The sequence below is a fragment of the Helianthus annuus genome, chromosome 13 (genome assembly GCF_002127325.2).
Source record: "Helianthus annuus cultivar XRQ/B chromosome 13, HanXRQr2.0-SUNRISE, whole genome shotgun sequence".
Taxonomy (NCBI): Eukaryota; Viridiplantae; Streptophyta; class Magnoliopsida; order Asterales; family Asteraceae; genus Helianthus; species Helianthus annuus.
This window is the reverse complement of record NC_035445.2, coordinates 49,971,145-49,994,615: the sequence shown is the minus strand read 5'-3', so window position 1 is coordinate 49,994,615 and position 23,471 is coordinate 49,971,145. Positions and strand designations below refer to the sequence as shown.

Below are 23,471 nucleotides of genomic sequence, written 5' to 3'. Positions count from 1 at the left end.
ATTTCCCTTCTCTTATTTTTATTAAGTCCAGAGCTCCAACCACTTGCGTTGCGCATGGTGCAGCACTGGACTGGGGGGACTTGAAGGGGTATGGTCCCAAAAAGTCGCGCAAACCTCATAACAGGTTGCACGTGAGACCATACTCCTTAGCATAACAACTTGATAATAACAACCTCGCGCAGCTCACATCACATTGTGACTTACCCCCCGCGCGAGGAAGAGCACATAATAAACTCAGATAGCAACACTTAGTATAAAAACAATGGTATAAGTGAGCACACTAACCCCGCGCGGGTTAGTTGCCACCAAACAAAATCCTCTCCATAGGAAGACGCGCTGTTACCTACAGAGGTACACAGGGTACAAGTGGCAGTAAAAAGAGCCAATGAGCGTCCAGCAGGCTCTGTTCAATCGTGCGCCACGATCTTCTGACGATAAGTACACAAGGACGCCTACATGGCACCAATCAAGAGACGGGGACAACTGTCCCACGATCTCCACTTGTCTGCTGATGACAGAAGGGACAACAAGGCCGACAACAATGACACGTGGCTCCAATCAAGGTGCGCCAGCACCGACGAGCATCTAGAAGCCACTAAGCAGTCGAGGCCAGCGAGGCAAAGAGTATATTCGTTGTTGTCCGTTTCTGGCCCAAGGCCCATCAGCCCACAACCTCTTACACCTCTCCGGCTATAAATAGAGACCTTCATTCCTCAGGTGACTGATTCTATTCTCTCGGCTCTTACTCTTAACTACTTAATTACTCTCAAAGCAATCGCTTATTCTCACGCCGGAGCCCGGTTAAGAGGGAAACCCCCACATTCCCCTCTTAACGAGTAACGGTGTTCTGTTTTGCAGGTTGATTAACCAGTCGGAGCTCAAATACCTCAAAGAAGATTAACCACTATGATAGGAACATAAACCCCTCTAATTAATACCTTAATTAGAACCCGTGTTTCTTCAGGATTGGCTGGTTATTATCGAAGATTTATTCGAGATTTTTCTAGAATAGCCATTCCCTTAACCAAGTTAACCTGTAAATCCATTAAATTTGAATGGGGACCAAAACAGGAAGAAGCCTTTAGAATTCTTAAGCAAAGACTAACCCATGCACCTATATTAGCATTACCAGAAGGAACTGAAGATTTGTAGTCTATTGTGATGCTTCTAAGCTAGGTTATGGATGTGTGTTAATGCAACGTCAAAAGGTTATATAGCTTACGCCTCTAGACAACTTAAGAATCATGAAGAGAATTATTCAACCTATGATTTGGAATTAGGAGCTATAATTTTTGCCCTTAAGATTTGGAGACATTACCTTTATGGTAGTAAGTTTACCATATTCACAGATCATAAAAGTTTAAGGTATGTTTTCGGGCAAAAAGAGTTAAATATGAGACAGAGACGCTGGATGGAAATTCTTAGTGATTATGATTGTAATATCCAATATCATGCAGGAAAAGCCAATGTAGTGGCTGATGCTTTAAGCCGAAAGTATCATGAAAAGCCAAAAAGGGTACGTTCTCTTAGTTTAAATCTACAAGTAGATTTAAATGATCAAATTAGAAAAGCACAAGAATCAGTAATCAAGGACGATACTGAAAAATTAAAAGGAATGATTAAGGAATTAGAACAAGGAACTGATGGAATTTGGAGATTCCATAAGAAAAGAATATGGATACCTAAATTAGGAAACCTACATCATCACATATTGGAAGAAGCCCATAAGTCCAAGTATACGATGCATCCAGGAAATGATAAGATGTACCAGGATTTAAGGAAAAATTTCTGGTGGATAGGAATGAAGAAGTATATAGCAGCTTATGTTTCCAAATGTTTAACTTGTTCCCAAGTTAAAGCTGAACATCAGAAACCCTCAGGTTTATTACAACAACTAGAAATGCCAGTTTGGAAATGGGAATTGATAACAATGGATTTTGTTACCAAATTACCCAAAACAAGAAAAGGTAATGATACAATCTGGGTGATTGTAGATAGGCTGACCAAGCCAGCTCATTTCTTACCAATGAAAGAAACTTTCAGTATGGAACAGTTAGCTAAATTGTATGTAAATGAAGTAGTTTCATTACATGGAATTCCTTTATCAATTCTTTCTGATAGGGATAGCCGTTTTACCTCTCATTTTTGGTCAAGTTTCCAAAAAGCAATGGGAACCAAGTTAAATATAAGCACAACTTATCATCCTCAAACGGACGGACAAAGCGAAAGGACAATTCAGACAATGGAAGATATACTTAGAGCTTGTGTAATTGATTTCGGATGTAACTGGGATGATCACTTACCTTTAATAGAATTTTCTTATAATAATAGTTATCACACAAGTATCAATGCTGCACCATTCGAAGCACTTTATGGACGAAAGTGTCGAACCCCAGTCTGTTGGGCAGAAATTGGGGAAAAGCAACTATCTGGACCTGAGATAGTGCAAGAAACAACTGACAAAATCATTTAAGTCAAGGAACGACTAAAAGCAGCACGTGATCGACAGAAGAGCTACGCTGATAACAGACGTAAGCCATTAGAATTCTAGGTAGGAGATAAAGTATTGTTAAAAGTTTCTCCTTGGAAAGGAGTGATAAGATTCATCAAACGAGGAAAGCTAAGTCCCATGTATGTTGGACCTTTTGAGATTATTAGAAGAATAGGACCTGTAGCCTATCAGCTACAACTGCCAGAGGAAATGGCAGGAATATATGATGTATTCCATGTATCAAATCTCAAGAAATGCTTAGCCGATGAATCACTAATGATACCTCTTAAGGATATAGAGGTAAATGAACAACTCAAATTTGTAGAAAGGCCCCTACAAATTGAAGATAGGAAATTCAAGAACCTCAAGCACAAGAGATTAGTTTTGGTCAAAGTGAAGTGGGACTCCAAAAGAGGACCAGAATATACATGGGAACTTGAATCAGAAATGCAAAGGAAATATCCACACCTGTTCCAGTAGATCTCGAGGATGAGCTCTAAAACAAGGTGGGGAGGATATAACAACCCTAAACCGACACTCTCGTAATATTTTCCGACACCCTAAAAACATTTAAAATATCCCAATATGTCCCTAAAAACACCCCATATGTGAAAACGAACCCCGAATACCTTAAATATTATTAAAAATAATAAAAAATCAATTTTTGGGGTTTGTCGCGGGCCGCGTAACCCATGGCTACGTCTTACGCGGGCCGCTAGAGATCAAAAGTGTGACGCAGCCCGGTGCTGCCACGTGGCAGACACCCGTCAAGGCTATATAGCTGACCCGGATCACCTAAACCCTACCCGGGCTACTACGCGGGCCGCGTAGCCCGTGGTCTATGTTTACGCGGGCCGTGTAAAAGTCAAGATCAGCCCCTATATAATGGGAGCTCGGGCCTTCAGTCGAATTCGCTCAAACTTTTCATTTCTCTCTCAATTTTCTGATAGTAGGCATTATACTCGGGTCTAATACCCCCCCCCCCTAAATAACGAGGTTCTGCTCCGTTGTAAGTATCATAACCCCTGGATACGTATTAGATACTCTGCCCGATTGATCTAGGGTTCTGTAAGGCTGTCGTGGTTCTGCCCGACGTAGTCGTTGGAATGTCGTCTCGGGGAGGGTATTGCTAATGTTAAAATGGGTTATTATACTAACACGTGTGCATTTGTGTAAATTATAGATTATTCCCAGGAAATCCTTACTGAAAATCCTAAGACAGCAATGTGAGTAATCTCCTTTTTGCAAATTGTTTTTACAAAACCTCACTTAATTAATTATATATTAAGCAGTTATTGAGTATTTGTAAGGATACAATTGCAGTCGGTAAATTTGGGGTTTTGTATACAAAATTTGTTACTGCCTTGCGAGGAGTAACATGATCATAAGTCGGAACGACAGTACCGTGGGTGGTAATTGATATGACTTGGAAACAAATGTAATTGCGGAATCGCCCTCAATACTGTACAATGGTTTTTTATTAAATACTTGATTGAACTGGGATTCACTCACCAGTATTTCCCACTGACAAAATATTTTTAAACGCGTTTCAGGTAACAAAATGTGAAAGCCAAATAGAAGCCAGCTGGACAGCACTGATGGCTTGGAAAAGTGGCAATAAAGTTACCTAAAATGGATGGATGTTTTTATTAAATAAAAATAGGATTTATTCCTATGAAAAAGTGTGTACTGAAAACTTGGGTTTTACCCATGTGTTTAATATTATGAAAGTGTGGTATTTTACTCTGATAAAATATTTCCTAACTACGGTCCTGATGTAAAATCCGCTGCCAAAATAGACGAAAACAGAATACCATCGAGACTGGCCGCGGCCGCCCGTTCCCGGGATTAAATAGGGGGACGGGGGTTGCGACAAATATAATATATTTTTGTGCTTATTTTATGTACATTTCAGTTGGTCAACGTTTCGGCGTAAATTTTTGTAAGACCCTAATACATATTTGACAAAAGTCGCAACGAAAATTCGTGCCGTAAAATTTCTTTCATTACACACGTCTTGACTTACTTGAAAATTCATTTTAAAAATATCTGTTTTACAAAATAAAAGCATAACATTCGTTTGCTAATGTACAAACTCAATTAATTCCGTACAATCTCTCTCATGACTCAGTCTTCGATCTCTATTCCTCATGATAATAGCCTGCGATTTGCATAGCCTGCACTCACCACATACAATCATAGCATTAGCATACCATACATAAACAAAATTTATGCTTGTACACTCCCCATTTCGTTATCTTTCTAACTTTAAGCATTTCATATGCGTATTCGTATCCTGGTGAGGCTTCAATAATGTACCTGCATTACTTTTCATCCTCAAGACACACCATTAATAACGTATTACTCGACGTATCTAAATTATGCACACTTACATTCTCACCAACATACATCCACATCTACATACGTACATACCTTCTTATACTTCTACATATTTGCATACTCTTATACGCACCTTCATGCATACATTCATACATACACATTTACATACGTGCCTACATTTCTACATCTCTACAATACATGCATATACTCCTACGTATCTTCATATATACATAAATACTCACCTACATACGTACATACACTCCTATGTACACTTTCCATGTCTTGCATACTCATACATTAATCACATGGGACTTGGATTTGATTTATAATCCATATACATCAAAGGAACGTTAAAAATCATGTTTGGGAGACCCACTGTAGTCCACGGATAATATACCGAAGCCTACGATGCATAAATTACATAAATAACGAAATTTCAGCTTTTAGGACATGGGGAGGGCGTCGGCGAAGGCCCTAGGGGGTGTAGGCGACGGCCCTTGCATTTACACGTACCCAAAAACCTCCGTAGGCAGCAAAATACCCCGTCAGCAAAAAATGACTTTCCAGGGGCGTAGGCGACGGCCCATTAGGGCGTAGGCTACGGCCTCTCAAAAATCAGTTTTCCTGCTGTGTTGTTTTCGTCATTCGAACGCACTAAAACTCGCATAACTTTTAAACCGTTTACCCGTTTAACCTCCCGTTTCTTCCTACATGATTGTAAATTAACATTCTATCATGTGAACTTAAAATCCGACATCCGGGTTAAGGAAATTCTTGACTTATACGTTTTCGACTTATTATTCATTTACGAATTATTCGACCCGTCATGCATTTATCAAAACAATCTGTTGATTTGACCTCAACTTCATATGAACTCAATAATTTCAACGACGACTGTCATAAGAGATTAAATTCTCGGATGCCTTGCATCCTCTTAACCCATTTTCGCTCAAAAGCTTATTTCGACCCGTTATGGGTATTTGTGCATAAAAAGGGGGTCTATGACATACAAAACCCTATTCTTCGCTTTCATGCAACGAAATTTCAGCTTTTGGGACATGGGGAAGGCGTCGGCGAAGGCCCTAGGGGGCGTAGGCGACGGCCCTTGCATTTACACGTAGCCAAAAACCTCCGTAGGCAGCAAAATACCCCGTCAGCAAAAAGTGACTTTCCAGGGGGCGTAGGCTACGGCCTCTCGAAAATCAGTTTTCCTGCTGTGTTGTTTTCGTCGTTCGAACGCACTAAAACTCGCATAACTTTTAAACCGTTTACCCGTTTAACCTCCCGTTTCTTCCTACATGATTGTAAATTAACATTCTATCATGTGAACTTAAAATCCAACATCCGGGTTAAGGAAATTCTTGACTTATACGTTTTCGGCTTATTATTCATTTACGAATTATTCGACCCGTCATGCATTTATCAAAACAATCTGTTGATTTGACCTCAACTTCATATGAACTCAATAATTTCAACGACGACTGTCATAAGAGATTAAATTCTCGGATGCCTTGCATCCTCTTAACCCATTTTCGCTCAAAAGCTTATTTCGACCCGTTATGGGTATTTGTGCATAAAAAGGGGTCTATGACATATAAAACCCTATTCTTCGCTTTCATGCTCGACCAAGACATTACTCAAATCGAATAGCTTGTTTCCAAACGACTTTTAAGGTCGTTTGCCCGATATATCTATCAAGGGCGTTTTTGTCAACTTCACTCCATCCTTACAACAAAGGACTTCATTGCATAATTAACCAATCCTACTACTTAACTACAACTCTAATCACACATACCTGGCTTGGATCAAAGCTATGACCCGTTTTAATACTCTGTGCACTAAATAGCTAGTTAATAGCAACATAATTTCTTTCGCTATTCATCCCGTGAAAGCATAATACTTGACAAAACAATTCATTAGTCAATATCGCCAAATGGTGATATCTTCACCATTTGACCCGTTAAGTCTAAATGTCCATTTTATTCTTGTGGGATTTTAGTTATTCTTTATCCCATCCATGTAACTTATTCCTCCGTTAACTCGTAACCAAAATCACTATAATACCCTTTTTACCCTTTTTGACCATCAAACTTAGTTTCTTAACATCCTCACATGTTCAGACCCATATTAAAGCTTGTCGGAACATTATAATTCACATAATTACTTACCATGTTCGTAACCAATACATTGAATAGATATTTTACAAAAAAGGGGTGTAAGCTTTACTTACATAACATCCGAATATGATTCCCGTGCGCATTAGTCCCGTTTGACCCGCTTCCTTCCCAAGCTTCCATGTCGCTTATTAAGCATCAACTATCATATATCATTTTCAAGATAGTTAGCTTATTCATCATTCATCAAATCCTTTTTATCATACGGATCTTATATTAAGTTTATCATTTAACCTTAAAACATGTTAATCCATCATTTCTTATCCAATTTCTTTAAACATACTTACATATATATTATTTTTAACATTATTAACATAAGCATATCATTACTTCTATCATATCATCAAAAACCCACTTCATAACTACTTTGTTAATCACTTACAAGTGATCTAATATTAAGTTCTTCATAATTTCATCATACTTTTGATGTGTGTACTACCTCCTAAGCATAGTGTACAACTAATTCATGCATATCCTTCTAATCTCATTCATAATTCAACAAATTCCTCCTTCTAATCAACATAAATCATTCATGCATAAACATCAAACATACTAGTATCACATTTCTTTCAATTCCTCTAACAAGAATCCATCATACAAATCAAAATACATCAATATTAAGCAAGAATTGGACATGGGTGACCATTCAAGTCGTTATCATCACCATAATCAACGGGTTTCATCTCTAAACATCAAATTAGCCCAAACCGCACATACCCCATGTTCTATATGACAATTCTAACACATACTCATTCTCAATTTCATACAAATTCGCAACTTACATCATAACCCACTTCGTGAAAGATCACAATCTAATCTTTAAGACATACCTTATGATCCCCATGAGAAGGTGATCACTAATCCATGTCTGGTTATAAATTTAAGCTTCGTCTTGCCTTTGATTTGATGAAATGGATGGAAACTAGGGTTTTGAGCTCATGGAGCTCCTGATCGATTTCTAGAATACACGAATGTGTGTTTTTGTGTGTGTTAACTTTCATAAATAAAACCCATCTTTCCATCCTAACTTTTTTGGTCCCTCAAGTTTCGTTTTGATTGCATATGGACTAAAAACTCATCATCTTATTACTTATATACATAACACAACTAGGCTAATTTATTCCTAGTTATTTTGTTTATGGGTTCACTTTTACTACTAACGGTACTTTACCCATTCCTTTATCTTAACCGGGTTCTAAATTACCAAACTCGTTTTTTGGGTGTTACAATTTTGTTACAAAACGAGCGAGTTCAAATATAATACGTTTTCACTCGACGGTATAAATTCGAGTCACTCTACGCTTCGACCCCCCTCCGCAACGCGTACCATTTTACTTTGCAAAACACTCATGATGTCCCCTTGATGTGAATGTGTTTTCTTTTGTGGTTTATTTTTAAGCTCTAATTAATCCATTTTGATTATGCGTGTCATTTTTTTATACATGTTTTTATGTTTTTCTTTTTTGGGTACTATTCCTATGTATGGGTCAGGTCACACATAAATATGCTATGATTGTATGGTACAAATTTGATTTACTTTACATTTTGATACAAATGCAATGCTTATACAAGTTACGTTGAGTTAAATTGGATACGTTGAAACACAATTTTTCATATGGTTAACACATAACATAACATTTGGACTGACCCATTCGATGTTTGCAACGAGCCCATAGTGTATCGCCTGCGGGTCATATTACTAGTATATATTAACTCTATAACATTTATGAAATTTGGTGAACAATAGTTCACCTGCTTTGGGCTAAATCAATTTACGATTTTGTTCTCGCTATAAAATTATGATTTTGCCATCAATTTAAAATTACGTTTTTACCTCCGGTTCAAAATAAAATTATGCTTTTGCCCCCGGTTAAAAATTACAATTTTTCCCTCTGTTCAAAATTACGATTTTGTCCCGTTTAAATTTACAGTTTCGCTGTTAGTTTTGTTTTGTTCCTTCCAGCTAAATTACGATTTTGCCCTCAATTTAAATTTACATTTTTGTCATCGTTTTTGTTTGCTTTCCCAGTGAAATTACGATTTTGCCCCGTTTAAATTTACAGTTTCACCATAAGTTTTGTTTTGTTCTTTCTAGCTAAATTACAATTTTGCCCTTAATTTAAATTTACATTTTTGCTATCGTTTTCCTTTGCTTTCCTACTTAAATTACGATTTTACCCCAGTGTAAAATTACAGTCATGCCATCGTTTTACTGTTTTTTTTGACAAAACTATAGTAATGCTTTGTTTTAATTGTTTAACTCGGTGTAATTTTTTATTCGTGCCAGGCGCCTTGCACACACTCATTTATCCTGAAAAATTACAATTCCCCCAATTTAAAATTATTGTTTTTCTATCCGTTTTTGTTTTTCTTAAGTAAAAGTATGTTAGTATTTTAATTTAATTGGTTGACTCAATGTAATTTTTTTGAGATCATGTTATGAGTAGTATCTACAAGTAACCGAAACACAGAGGTACATGTTGTGAGAGAGAAATATTTGGCTTAGTGCCCCACAACGCGGACCGGGCAAATCTGGTCTATAACATTTGTCAAAATACATGTACAGTGGCAACCTTCTGATTGTTTTGTTTATTTATTTTTGTCTTCTTTTATAGCTTATAAAAATTAATGCATCAAGCATCTACAAGGTTCGACGTCTCGGGTTCGAATTTTAGCTATTCAAAATCTCGCAATTTATTAAATTAAATTGTGTAATTTGTCCTTTTGTCGTTTCAAAAGATCTTTTAGCCATTTATTATTCCCTTTTTCTAACTTTTTTTTTTTCAAAAGATCTTTTAGTTATTTATCCTTTTTTTTTCTAACTTTTATGTAGTTTTCTCTCATTTCAAAAATTTTTTTTATAACCATTTCTATTTAAAAAAAATAACATTTTAAGATACATTCTTTCTGCGATGTAGTGTGGGTTGAACCTTACTAGATATAATGTGTTTTTTTATGTGTATATATTGTTTTAGTAATGGCATGATCTTATTTTTTTTTTTTGGATTTTTTTTGGTTGTTATACTAAGTGACGGTACCGTATTAATCCCGTCACAAAACGAATCGATAGTGACCGAATTCCCGCCGCATAGCACGAGGGGAATTTTTCTAGTTAATTCACAAATGTTATCTTAGCTTTTGGGTTTTTAGATAACTACTCATTAACCGTTGCATGAATATAGGAAACGACTTTGATTTCATCGATCATCCTGGTACAATGTATTCTCACCCAAAAAACCATTCCATAAATCTGATTATTGAAGAACAAAGTTTAATCCATTCAAACTTTTGATAGTACCATTAAATAGTTTGTTCTGATTGTGAACACATGACTCTTTGTTTAATCCAAGTTGCATTCATATTATTTTGTCTCTGTTCTTCAATTTCACAAACGCAAACTCTTCCAGTTGTGGAGCTTGACCAAAATTTTCGGGAGGGGGAGGGGGCCGAAAGTCATGGGACCCATTTTTTTTCTATTGCTATGTTTCGGGTTAATCAAAATAATTAGGGAGACGAACCTATATAATTTTAAATTTTTCGGACGAAAAATCGAAAATATTATCCTTTTAACCGAAACATTGAGGGGGGGGGTTCCGTCCCTTCAAAGCTGCGCAACTGAACTCTTCTGCAAATTTGAGATACAAGTATGGACTGGTGATTTCATAATACACATTCGGCCATACGATTTGCCTATCACCCAAAAAATATTTTCATTAACGAATGCGACCTTTTCATGTGCACATTTACTTACACGAGGATACTCATATTGATGTGTTCAATTCAATATTAATTAAAAAAAATATATGCATATTCTTAATTAAAAAAAATATATGCATATTTTCAAGCATTTAATATTCAATATATATAGATTTGCGTTTCAAAGGGGTGTTTGCTATGTTGTACAAGAATATTGATAATTTTTTTAATTTTAATTATAAAATATATGCGGTTAAAACTTTTCATTTTTAAACACTAGTCTTAAATAAAATAGTTAGACTATCATCATATATTCTCTACTTTAATAAAATACTAAAACGATAAGTTACATGTATTCTCAAATCGTATTCATTACATTATTTTTGTTATGTACTTATTAAATTAAATAACATAAATGCTTAGTTTGAGACCAAAAGAGTATGAAAGATAAGGCGACAAAATATGAATTAATTAAATTAAAGAATGCCATAGATTATCTTGTTTTCTTCAAAAAATCAACCAATTTTAGAAATTAAAGGTAAAATTTAATTATATTAATTAAAAAACACTCCAAATCTACACTTGTAACATTCATGTCGCATGACACTATTAAATTTTTACGTGTTATGATATATTGAATACTTGATTTTTATGTGATGTACATGTATTAGATCTTTTTATATGATGTATATTAATCAGATCTAACATTTTAAAGTCATACTAAGACCATATGTAATGGGGCTTTATAAGGGCATGAAAGATTTTGATAATGTCCTTACACCATTACTCATGGGCATGAAGAGTGAGGGGCATTTCTATAATAATGCCCAAAGAGAAGAAAAATAATGGAAAGTAATAAATGAAATGGGCATTAACCATTACACCTTTTTTAAAAGGGCATTATGATGATAATGTGGTGAAAAATGCCCCTTAGTGGGCATTAACCATTACCTATGGTCTAATACAAATACTTTCAATACAAATTAAATAACTGAAAAGTTCATTAACATATTAAATACTAATAGCTTCTGTCATATAATTATTGTTTACTTTCTCTTTTTAATTTCTATTCTATCCATAATTACATAAAAACAAAGTTTAATTAATTATACACGTCTAAAAAGGACAAAACTATAAACTAACTAATTATTTTCTTTTAAATCAATTTTTTTTTTTGAAAATTCAACTTCAATTTCTCATTGAAATTTTAATTATTTAGACATGTCTAAAAAGGACAAAACTATTAACTAACTAACTAAAATTTTTAAATCAATTTCTCATTGAAATAAATGTGTAAAAAACATTTACTAGACAACTGATACGTATATATTATAGTTTTTATACCAATAAAAATATATAAAAGTATTAAGTAAGTAGTTATCGGTACACCACCAAAATTATTTACCGACATACATTTCACACTCATTTTTATATTTTTATACGTATTTGACACTTAAGTGATACCGATGTATAAAACAAGGTTTGTCAAGGAATTAAAACTTCATTTTTTTAAGTTACAACAATTTATTCACACTCTAGAACGTTATTTTTAGTCTTATAGTTTTTATACCATCAAAAATATATAAAACTACATACAGTAAGCATCAGTGGCGGAACTAGCCCAAAAGCTTAGGGGTATCCGGAGTTTTTTTTTTTTTTTTTTGGATCAGGGGTATCTTTTGTATAACGGAAACCAAGTTGAAGGGTATTTTTACACTACGACAGAGTTAAAAGGTATTTTTACACTACGAAGACGAGGTTGAAGACTTGAGGGGTAGCCCGTGCTACCCCTACTAACATTCTAACTCCGCCTCTAGTAAGCATGACATATCTACTAAGTAGTTATCGATACAAGTAGATACCAATAAAATTATTTATCAAAATAATATACAATATTTCACACTCGATTTTTACGTGATATATATATATAGGGTAAAGTTCTTGTACAAATAATCTTAGCATACTAAACATACAAATTGAAGGAAAACTCAAAAAGACAAGGTGGCATTTTTGTAATTATCAATAACTATCAAAGTTACTCTACAAATATACCTAAAAAAACCTAACCACTCCCCCACCCCCAAAAAAAACCTAAACAACCCCCCCCCACCCCCCAAAAACCTAAAAAAACCTAACCCCCCCCCCTCACCCCCCAAAAACCTAAAAAAAAACCTAACCCCCCCCCCTAAAAACCTAAAAAAACCTAACCCCCCCTCCCTCCACCCCCAAAAACCTAAAAAAAACTAACCCCCCCCCCCAACCTAAGCTAAAATGCTAAAAACTAAACCCCCAAAAAAACCTAAAAAAATTTAAAGAAAATAAAAAAAAAACACACAAATTATTTTATTTTATTTTTTTAACATTTTTTATTAAAAAATCGCTACTTTTAGTAGCAACCAAAATTTTTTTTTTTTTTTTTTTTTTGCTAACGAAATGTAGCGATTTTTTAATAAAAAATGTTAAAAAAAAATTGTGTTTTTTTAGGTATTTTTGGTTGTAACTTTGATAGTTGGTGGTAATTACAAAAATGCCACCTTGTCTTTTTGGGTTTTCCTTCAATTTGTATGTTTAGTATGTTAAGATTATTTGTATTTGATCTTTTGCCTATATATATATATAGGGGAGGGTTCAATTAATAATCACTAATTAAAGTGAAAACTTGAAAACTACCTAAAAAAACCTAAAAAACATGTGAATTTTTTTGTACAAATTTTCGCTACTTTTTATATATAATTATTTTTTCAAAAAAAAAAAAAAACTTGTACTGCACATGTGCATTATATGTGTACTGCATATGTGCACTACATTTTTTTTTTTGAAAAAAGTTTTTTTTATATATAAAAAGTAGCGAAAATTTATAAAAAATTATAAAATTTATTTCTTTGTATGTTTTTTAGGCTTTTTTAGTTAATTTTCACAATAAAAGGAGTTTTCGCTTGAACCCTCCCCTTTATATATATATATATATATATATAGGGTAGGGATATGGTAAAAAGTGTCCAAAGTGTAAGAAGTGTAAGAAGTGTTTTAAACCATTGGATCTTTGATCTAATGGTTGAGATCAAAAGGGTATTAAAATGTAAATTGTGTTTTAATTAGAAGGGGCTTTTGTAAAATTGAAGGGCAATAGTGTCTTTTCCATTCTTTCAAATATGGTAACTGTTTCAAACACAACCATCAAACTCCTAAAAATCAGCGAATTATATGTAACCGCCATCAATCTCCAAAAAAAAATCAGCGAATTTCTTCATACTTTAAAACATTCCCAGATTTTTAAAACGTAATCGCAGATTCAAGTCATGGTGTTTTATCTGGAGACATTGTTGATGGCGTGGTGTTTTATCTGGAGACATTGTTCATGGCGTAGTGTTTTATAAATACAAAACATTCCCAGATTTTAAAACACCAAGACTAGGATTCAAGTCATGGTGTTTTATCTGGAGACCTTGTTCATAGTGTGGTGTTTTAAAACATCTATGATTTAAGTCATGGTGTTTTATCATGAGACATTATTCATGGCGTGGTGTTTTATCTAGAGACATTGTTCATATCGTGGTGTTTTATCTGGAGACATTGTTCATGGTGTGGTGTTTTATCTGGAGACATTATTCATGCCGTGGTGTTTTATCTGGAGACATTGTTCATGGCGTGGTGTTTTGTCTCCAGATGTTTAAAACACTATGCCATGAACAATGTCACCAGATAAAACACCACACCATGATTCAAGTCATGGTGTTTTATCTGGAATCCCCAGCAACCTTCTATATAAAACACCATGACCAACATCATAGTCAATTTATCCAGTTGTTTTAAAACACCACGCCATGAATCTGATTATAGATCTATTTATGATAAAGTATGAAGAAATTCGTTGATTTTTTGGAGATTGATGACGGTTACCATATAATTCGCTGGTTACCATATAATTCGCTGATATTTGAATTAAATGACAAAATGTACAATTACAAAACTACCCTTTTGAATTAATTAAGAGGATGGACACTTGTCATTCCAGGAATATTTCTTACACTTCTTACAAATTAAGCACTTTGTACAGGATCCTAAACCTATATATATATATATATATATATATATATATATATATATATATGTGTGTGTGTGTGTGTGTGTGTGTGTGTGTGTATCTAACAATCTAATAACATCAACTTGGCGATTCGACGATCAATATTCACAAACTTACAGAAAATATCAAGTCAGCCGATTCTCTTTGGGTAAAATGCCGGTCTAAGCTAAAGTAATTAGAAATGCGAGACTAGTGCTCTTTTTCCTTTTTATTTCACGATGATATTGTCTTATCGAGGTCTAGCTACTTGCCAGTCTTTTTGTTGATTCAACAAAATTCCGCGATTCCAAACATAAAAGGAAAAGAAAAAAAAATCCTCAAAACTTTTAAAAATGTTTAAAAAGTAAAAACAAGTTGCACATACTCTAGAACATTATTTATAGTCTTTTACTTGTTTAAAAAAATGTTTAAAAAGTAAAAACAAGTTATAAAAAGAGAGTCTAGAACGTTATTTTTAGTCTTAATTGCAATAATGATTTGCAAGAAAAAATACCGTATACGGTAGTAGAAACCAATCACCACTCCTTGGGCGGATATCTCGAACCAGTGTCCTTTTTGAAGCCCCTACCACCCCCCACCCCCACCATTTATAAACCCTCTTCACCCACTTTCATGGCTCCTATTCACCCATAAACCCATTTTCCCATTAGGGTTTTCATTTTTATTATTTTTTATTTTCACCATATCCATCCAGACTCTTCTTCATCCCCACATTTGTTCAGTGTAAGTAGTTACTGTTTTATTTATGTATTACTGTTTCTTGATCCATTGTTTTTCTGTGCATTTTTTCTGATCTCAAGAAAGGGTCCACAAATCTGGAACTTTGTATCTATCTGCTGGGATTAATATAATATTATTAAAAGGGTTGTTAAAAAACAATAAAAAGATTCCACAATTAACAATAAACAATTTGTTTGTATGTTTTTTTTTTCAAGATTGTATGAGAGGGTGGAAAGAGGGTCAACTCTTTTAAGTTTTTTTTTTTTTCTTTATTTCTGTGATGAAAGAAAAAAGTCAAATTGGATGATTTGTTTGTATTTTTACCTTTTTTTGGAGGTTTGTTTACAATGGGTATTTGAAAAGTTGCAATCTTTTTCAAAGTTTATTATTGTTTGGTACATTTAAATGGGGGCCATTTGCAGCACAGATGACAGCTAAACAGTCAACCTCTTTCTTTTTTCTTGTGTCAGAATCTAGGGTTTTGAGAGTGGGAAATTAAACAAGGGGAGTAAGGATTTGGTTCTCATGTAACCACCCCTTCTGGTAGTCTTAAATTTTTGTGGCTTTTGGTTGTTGTGTGTGAATTTATGAGACTACACTTGCACACTTTCCACACAAACATAGATAGATACATACCCCTACACATATACACACATACCCCCACCCCCACACACACACACACTTGATTTGGGTGTGTGATGAGTGGATGAGAGATTGAATCTAGAGATCAAACCCATTTGGAAAAAGTGATAAAGATTTGATTTTTTTATTTGTGTTGGGGTGATGAGTTTTGGGGGGTTTTATAGTGGTGGTGGTAGTGGGGATTCAAGAATGGTGGTGGCTGATGGTTCTTATAACAATATGTCAATGCATAATAGGGCTCCTATATCTCAACCACAGCTCATCACTTCAACCATCCCTCAGCCTATTTATAACTCACAATCACTCTCTCTTGCTTTAGTATGCTTTCTTTTTCCCATTTTTCCTCATCTACTTCTGTAAATATTTCTGGGTTTGTAATTTCCATCACTAACCTTGTGTTCTTTATAAAAAAACAACATGTGGGTAGTGATTATATTTTATTATTTATTATTATTCTTTATAAATTTGTGTTTTTTTACAAAAAAGATTATGTGGGTAGTGATTATATTTGATTATTTATTATAAGTTTGTGTTTTTTACAAATAAAGATCATGTGGGTAGTGATTATATTTGATTATCTATCATTATTTTTTATAAATTTGTGTTTTTTACAAAAAAAAAGATTATGTGGGTAGTGATTATATTTGATTATTTATCGTTATTTATTATAAATTTGTGTTTTTTACAAAAGAAGATTATGTGGGTAGTGATTATAATCGATTATTTATCATTATTTTCTATAAATTTGTGTTTTTTTTTTACAAAAAAAGAGTATGTGTGTAGTGATTATATATGTTTATCTATCATGATTTTGCATAAAGTTTTGATCTTTTGATGATTTTAACAAAAGCCCATGAGTTTTTTATAAAAAAGATTATGTGGGTAGTGATTAAATGTTTTTATTTTTGTATAAAGTTTTGATCTTTTGCTGTGCAGAAGCCCAAGATGGAAGGACTTGGAGGCATTGGTTTAATAGGTGAAAACTTTGAGGGTAATATTGGAAGAGTTAGAGGAGATGGATCTGAAAGCAGGTCAGGTGGAAGTGATAATATTGAAGGTGCATCTGGTGATGAACAAGATATACCTGCTGGACCGTCTTCCAGTTCTCGCAGCAGACGCCAGAAATATCACCGGCATACTCCTTACCAAATTCAAGAACTTGAAGCGTAATCTTTTAACCTTTTTTCTTAAATTAATTTTAAGGGTTTTTTTTTTTTTTTTTTCGTGTAGTTTGATTTAGTGTTTGTTGTTTGTGGAATTAGTTCCTTTAAAGATAATCCTCACCCTGATGAGAAAGAAAGATTGGCACTGGGTAAGAAACTGAATTTGGAAAACAAGCAAGTCAAGTTTTGGTTTCAGAACAGAAGAACACAAATGAAGGTGATTAATGAACATAATTAAAATATAATAATTAACATTTAATTATCGAATGTTAAAAATTTGTGATTAGATCTTAGATTACAAGTTTACAACTAACATTGTTCGATGTTTGATCACATTGGTTCAGACTCAACTTGAGCGCCATGAAAACGCGATCTTGAAACAAGAAAACGATAAGCTTCGGATCGAAAACATAGCGATGAAAGAAGCGATCCGAGCTCCGGTTTGCAACAACTGTGGGGGCCAGGCGATTCTCGGCGACATATCTATCGACGAGCATCATCTTAGAATCGAGAATGCCCGGTTGAGAGACGAACTTAGCCGGATATCAATTCTCGCTAATAAGTTTTTGGGTCGGCCTTTATCATCGTTTGGTGGTTCCATGCCTCACGGAATGACGAGTTCTAACTTAGAACTTGCGGTTGGGAGAAACGGGTACGGTTTAAACCCGATGGATGTAGGGTTAATGGGGCTTGATTATAGCAACGGGATGTCGAATGCTTTGCCTTTGATGTCACCTTCGAGGCCCCGAATGATGGCGCCAGGTGGCGGTGGTGGTGGGATGGATATGCAGTACGAAAAGGGTATGTTTCTTGAACTTGCGATGAGTGCGATGGACGAATTAATGAAGCTCGGGCAAATCAATAGCCCGTTATGGATCGCGAACATGGAAGGTGGTGGTGAAGTGCTCGATTTAGACGAGTATTTGAGAACTTTTCCACTTTGTCTCGGTATGAAACCGCATGGTTATGTCTCCGAGGCTACTAGAGCTAGCGGAGTTGTGAAGATCAATAGTTTGGCGCTCGTAGAGGCATTACTCGATGCCGTACGTTAATATTTCAACTTATATGATCTAGTTTTAAATCTTTTTATCATTACCATCAGTTATTATATCGTTTATGTCTTCGTTTTATGTAGAATCGTTGGAGAGATATGTTTCTCGGTATGATCGGTAGTAGCAACACGATCGATGTGATCTCCGGTGGCACAGCTGATTCAAGAAACGGGGTTGTTCAACTCGTAAGCGGTTTCCTTATTCTTTTTTTTATCTTGGTTTAGTGAAATCCGAAAACCCTATAACGACCCAAATTATTTTCTTTGTAGATGCAAGCCGAGATTCAATTGGTAACGCCTTTAGTCCATGCCCGACAAGTGAGATTTCTTCGGTTTTGCAGGCAACACGCCGAAGGTGTTTGGGCCGTAGTCGATGTCTCGGTTGATGCCGGGCGAGAAGGTGCAACCCGGAGACTTCCGTCCGGCTGCATCATCCATGATATGCCTAATGGCTTCTCAAAGGTAGAATTATATATATCCGATACTTGTTTTTCACGTGTGATTTATGTATCTGACAGTCGAGCGTCAATGATCCCCATATTAATATCAGTAGTTATTATAACATATAAGCAAAAAACAAAAGTTATATTTCCTTTTTATTAAAAACTTACAACTTGTAACAAATTAAATATTAGAAGACAGTTTTTTTAAACATTTGGGAATAATCATTAAAATTCCTTTCAACTATTTATAATTTTTTTAATGTATAAGCATAATTTTTAAGTATTTATAACTGTTAAAAAAACTGTAGGAATTAATTTTATAAACAATTTAAGTACATCAAGGCATGTTATAGTGTTGGTTGATTCTTTCATGTGGTGCTTCACCCCATGAATATTAGTAAAATTATATATATGTATATAGATATAGAGTTGAAGATAAAAAAAGCCTCGTGATGGTCATTTCTTGCTGTTACAGTTATATTATATAGCAAACATGTCACCCCTCCGTACTTGTCACTCCGTCTCGCGTGTTGTTTATGAATCACGAGGCCATGTATGGCCTGGATGTGGTCTGTTTCGGTACTGTTTTCGTCTCTCAAAACCAAAAAAATAATCTATATTATGTTGTCTTCGAGTCCTGAACATAGTTGTCAATAGCGATCGCTATAGCACACTGCCAGCGTATAGGTCTAGGCTCGCTATTTAGGCTGTAGCGATAATAGTGACAGTTTATTTTTTTATTTTTGTTAAACATAAATAGCAAATATAACTATAAAATAGCTGGATTTTAGGTTTTTGTTAAATATACATGTAAAATAGCATATATACCAGGTTATTTTGATATAATATACATATATACATTTTTTTTTAAATTTTTTTGGTAGTATATCGCTATTTATATATAGCCGCCCGCTATTTGTCGCTATTCGCTATGTAGCATATACCTTATCGCTATTCACTATTAACAACTATGGTTTTATGAATAATTAACCCCTTAGTGGATGGTAGAAAACCCGAAACACGAGACGCGGGTATTTGAGCGTGGGACCGGTATGGGATTAGTTATATTTTTTTAGGTTTTGGACGTGTACGGTAATTAGATGTTTCACCCAAAAGAATATATTATATATATTATTAAAAGTTTAATAAATAGTATGTTAAAGCTGTTTTAAACCGACGAGTACCCGAGTATGGGATACGGTTTTACAACTGGGCACGAGACTACGAGTACTAGTAACTTTTTTCATTTTTATAAAATGTCGTATTAATTTTAGTGCACTTGGATAATATATGCAGGTAATGTGGATCGAGCATACCGAATACAACGAGAACCCGGTTCATAATAACTACCGGCCACTACTTAGATCGGGTTTGGGTTTCGGTGCTCAGAGATGGATTTCGGTACTCCAAAGGCAGTGCGAATGCATGACGACCATCATGTCACCCGATGCAGCCATTGATGATGGTCCGAGTACGGCTTCATATCTCTTCTAATATATATTTACAACTTTTTTTATTTGATTAAAACGAAAAAAAAACCGTGTTAGTAACTTGAAATTATTTTTGTAACAACAGTGTTACCCGCGGTTGGAAAAAGAAGTCTAACAAACCTCGCGCAACGCATGACGGCTAACTTTTGTGCTGGGGTTTGTGCAACCGGCGGTCACAAATGGGACGTGATTAGCGACTCATCCGAGGCGGCTAAGATTATGATCCGTAAGAGTTTGAATAACCCCGGGGACCCGTCTGGAGGGGTTTTGAGTGCTAATATGTCTGTCTGGATGCCCATGCCACATCAGCGACTGTTCGCTTTGATGCTGAATGAAGAACTCAGGAGCCAGTGGGACGTTTTGTCCCCCGGTAGCGCTATGCAGAACATGATTCAGTTCTCTAAAAGTCAAGATCCCGGCAACCTCAACACCATTTCTCTTCTACGCGCCAATGTAAGTATAGATATTTTCTCAGTCTGTGATTTATCATATGGGTAGACGGGACGGGTCGGGTCGGGTCTGTTGTATGGTTTGGTCGACAGGTTTGAGATTTATATGGTTCGGTTCACGGTTTGAAAAACCAGGTTTAATGGTTTTTAAAATTAAACCGGTCGTGTAAATCGAACCAGACTTATATTTTTGTTGTTATTTTTATTATTTTTAAATATGAAATTATCTTAAATATAATGTTTATTAAAAACTCATGTTTTTTTGTTATTTTTTGTATTGTTTTTTATTTTTATTTTTACACATAAATAAAATAGAACCTTAACCAATCATCTAGATATTTAAATGACGGAAATCGTCACATTTATTGGGTTCTTTAGTGGGCCCCGTTCATATATTTCTGGTCTAAAAATGTAGGTGGGCCCCAAAACCAAAATGGAAGAAAAGTTTTTTTTTTTTTTTTTTTCTGAAAAGTGATATAAATAAATACGTGGATTTGCATCATCCACATTTAGTTTCAAATTAAATTATATATTTAATCACAAAGAGAGATGCATGTTGACTTCTAAAAGTCAATAGACATCGGTATTGAAGACCAAATGTTGACTATTTGCAATAAATTTAGCAACAATTTTTATAGGGAAATCAAATGAATTGCATTTTAACAAATTATTATAAATACTCTAAAGTTTTTTTTTTTTAAATTAAAAAGAGCCTGTTGACACGTGGTATTTGTTGTGGTATAAAGTGTGACGGTGTTTTACACGCTTTAACATGTTTGACCAGAAAAGTCAAAACTTCTAAACGATTGTATGTGACTTGCATGTACAAGGGTGCGGGTGGTAACAACCCGGGTCAGAACTCGGTGCTGGTACTTCAAGATAGCACAACGGACGTGACGGGATCATTGATGGTGTATGCGGCGGTGGATGTGCAAGCAATGACGGTGGTGATGAGCGGTGGAGATTCATCATGTGTAGCGCTCCTACCATCAGGGTTCGCCATAGTGCCCGACTGCATGGCGGAACCAAAAGCGGGAGGTGAAGGTGGGTCCCTACTTACTGTCGGGTTCCAAATACTGGTCAACGATCTGCCATCATCAAACCTTACAATGGACTCGATCAACACCGTTGTCAATCTGATAACTCGCACGGTTCAAGGGATCAAAGACTTGGTTCGGTCTAATCAACAAGGAAGGCAGATCAGTAGCTAGATTTGGTCTATTAGTGATTATTAATCTATCGTTTTGTTTTATCGCTATTTTATTTGTTTTTCATCGAACAAGATGATGACGGTTTGGATTTACTTTGTATGGAAGAGGAGAGTACTCGGGTTGGGTTTCGTCTCATGAACCAGGGCTTGAGTCAAGAACGAACCGCGATGAACATCTGTGGTTCGGGTATTGACTCAGTTGACCTGTGAGATGAACTCACCTTTCTTGGCTTCTCTTGTTTGTTTGATTGTTTGTTTACTTGTGTGAATGGAATTGGAAACTTTTCTCTTTGCATTCCTCTTCTCTTCTATGTTTTTTATTTTTATATTTTATATAGTAAAATGTCAAAATGGTCCCTGAGTTTAGGCCACTTTTGTAACTTTAGTCGAAAAATGAAACTTTTTGTATCTGGGTCCCTGAGGTTTCATTTTTATTATCATTTCCATTAAATTGGCAAACTGAGCTAGATTTTTCTGTTAACTTCTCCCATTTTTTGTCATTTTCTTCATTTAATTAAAATATATTATGCGTAAAATAACGATTATATTCTTCATTTAAATGAGGAAAACGACAAAAAAGGGAGAAGTTAACAGAAAATTCTAACCCAGTTTGCCAATTGGATGAAAATGATAATAAAAATGAAACCTCAGGGACCCAGATACAAAAGGTTTCATTTTTCGACTGAAATGCCCTAAACTCAGGGACCATTTTGGCATTTTACTTTATTTTGTAAAAGTTTTTGTTTTATAAAACAGAATGGGCAATGAAACTGAATAAATTTATTCTTGTTAATTTAATGGTCATAATCAAATTTATCATGAAACTTCAAGTAGCAAAAATGGCCTAAACTCAAGGATTATTTTGGCATTTTACTCTATTTTATAAAAGTTTTTTTTAAATAAAAAACAGAATGAGTAATGAAACTGAATAAATTTATTGTTGTTAATTTAATGGTCATAATCAAATTTATCATGAAACTTCAAGTGGCAAAAATGGTCTAAACTTAACTTAGAGATCATTTTGGCATTTTACTCTATTTTATAAAAGTTTTTTTTTTTTTTAATAAAAAACAGAATGGGTAATGAAACTGAATAAATTTATCGTTGTTAATTTAATGGTCATAATCAAATTTATCATGAAACTTCGATATCTTTTACTATTTTCATCAATGCGTTCAGTTAATTTGACATTAAAGTCTAATAAAAGGTATTAAGTGCCTCTACTATGTGGAGCCTGTGTTTTCGTTTTTTGTTATTTTAGTTCATCTACTTGCATGAGTAACAACAAATAAGAAGAATTTACAATAAAACTTTATTAATGTATAAATCTCTTTTATTAAATAGAACTAGAGAAGATCACTTTATCTATTTATATGTTATTTAATATCTTTTATCCCTTAGTTGCTTCTTCAACAAATACCAAAATGTCTACATAATATGTTATGGTTAAACATCAAGAAGAATACGTGTGTGCAGTGGTGGTCCTAAGAATTATCTGATGGGGGTGCAGATGAGGCG

The 23,471-nt window shown here is 34.7% G+C and overlaps 1 protein-coding gene across 4 annotated transcripts; it reads left to right on the top strand.

Annotated features, from left to right (window-relative positions):
• Positions 1-15,358: 15,358 nt before the first annotated feature.
• Positions 15,359-22,248, top strand: LOC110897811 (homeobox-leucine zipper protein ANTHOCYANINLESS 2). Of its 4 annotated transcripts, none has more exons than XM_022144538.2 (9): positions 15,359-15,508; positions 17,084-17,313; positions 17,410-17,527; positions 17,655-18,353; positions 18,446-18,547; positions 18,632-18,823; positions 20,101-20,275; positions 20,380-20,747; positions 21,574-22,248. In XM_022144538.2, the coding sequence occupies exons 2-9, from the start codon at positions 17,093-17,095 to the stop codon at positions 21,952-21,954; spliced, it is 2,256 nt and encodes a 751-aa protein (XP_022000230.1). In that variant the 5' UTR covers positions 15,359-15,508; positions 17,084-17,092; the 3' UTR covers positions 21,955-22,248. The 4 variants fall into 4 exon arrangements, with proteins under 4 accessions (XP_022000230.1, XP_022000231.1, XP_035837432.1 ...); XM_022144539.2 differs by lacking the exon at positions 15,359-15,508 and adding an exon at positions 15,918-16,048; XM_035981539.1 differs by lacking the exon at positions 15,359-15,508 and adding an exon at positions 16,102-16,465 and having other exon boundaries at positions 20,101-20,269.
• The last annotated feature ends 1,223 nt before the right edge of the window (positions 22,249-23,471 follow it).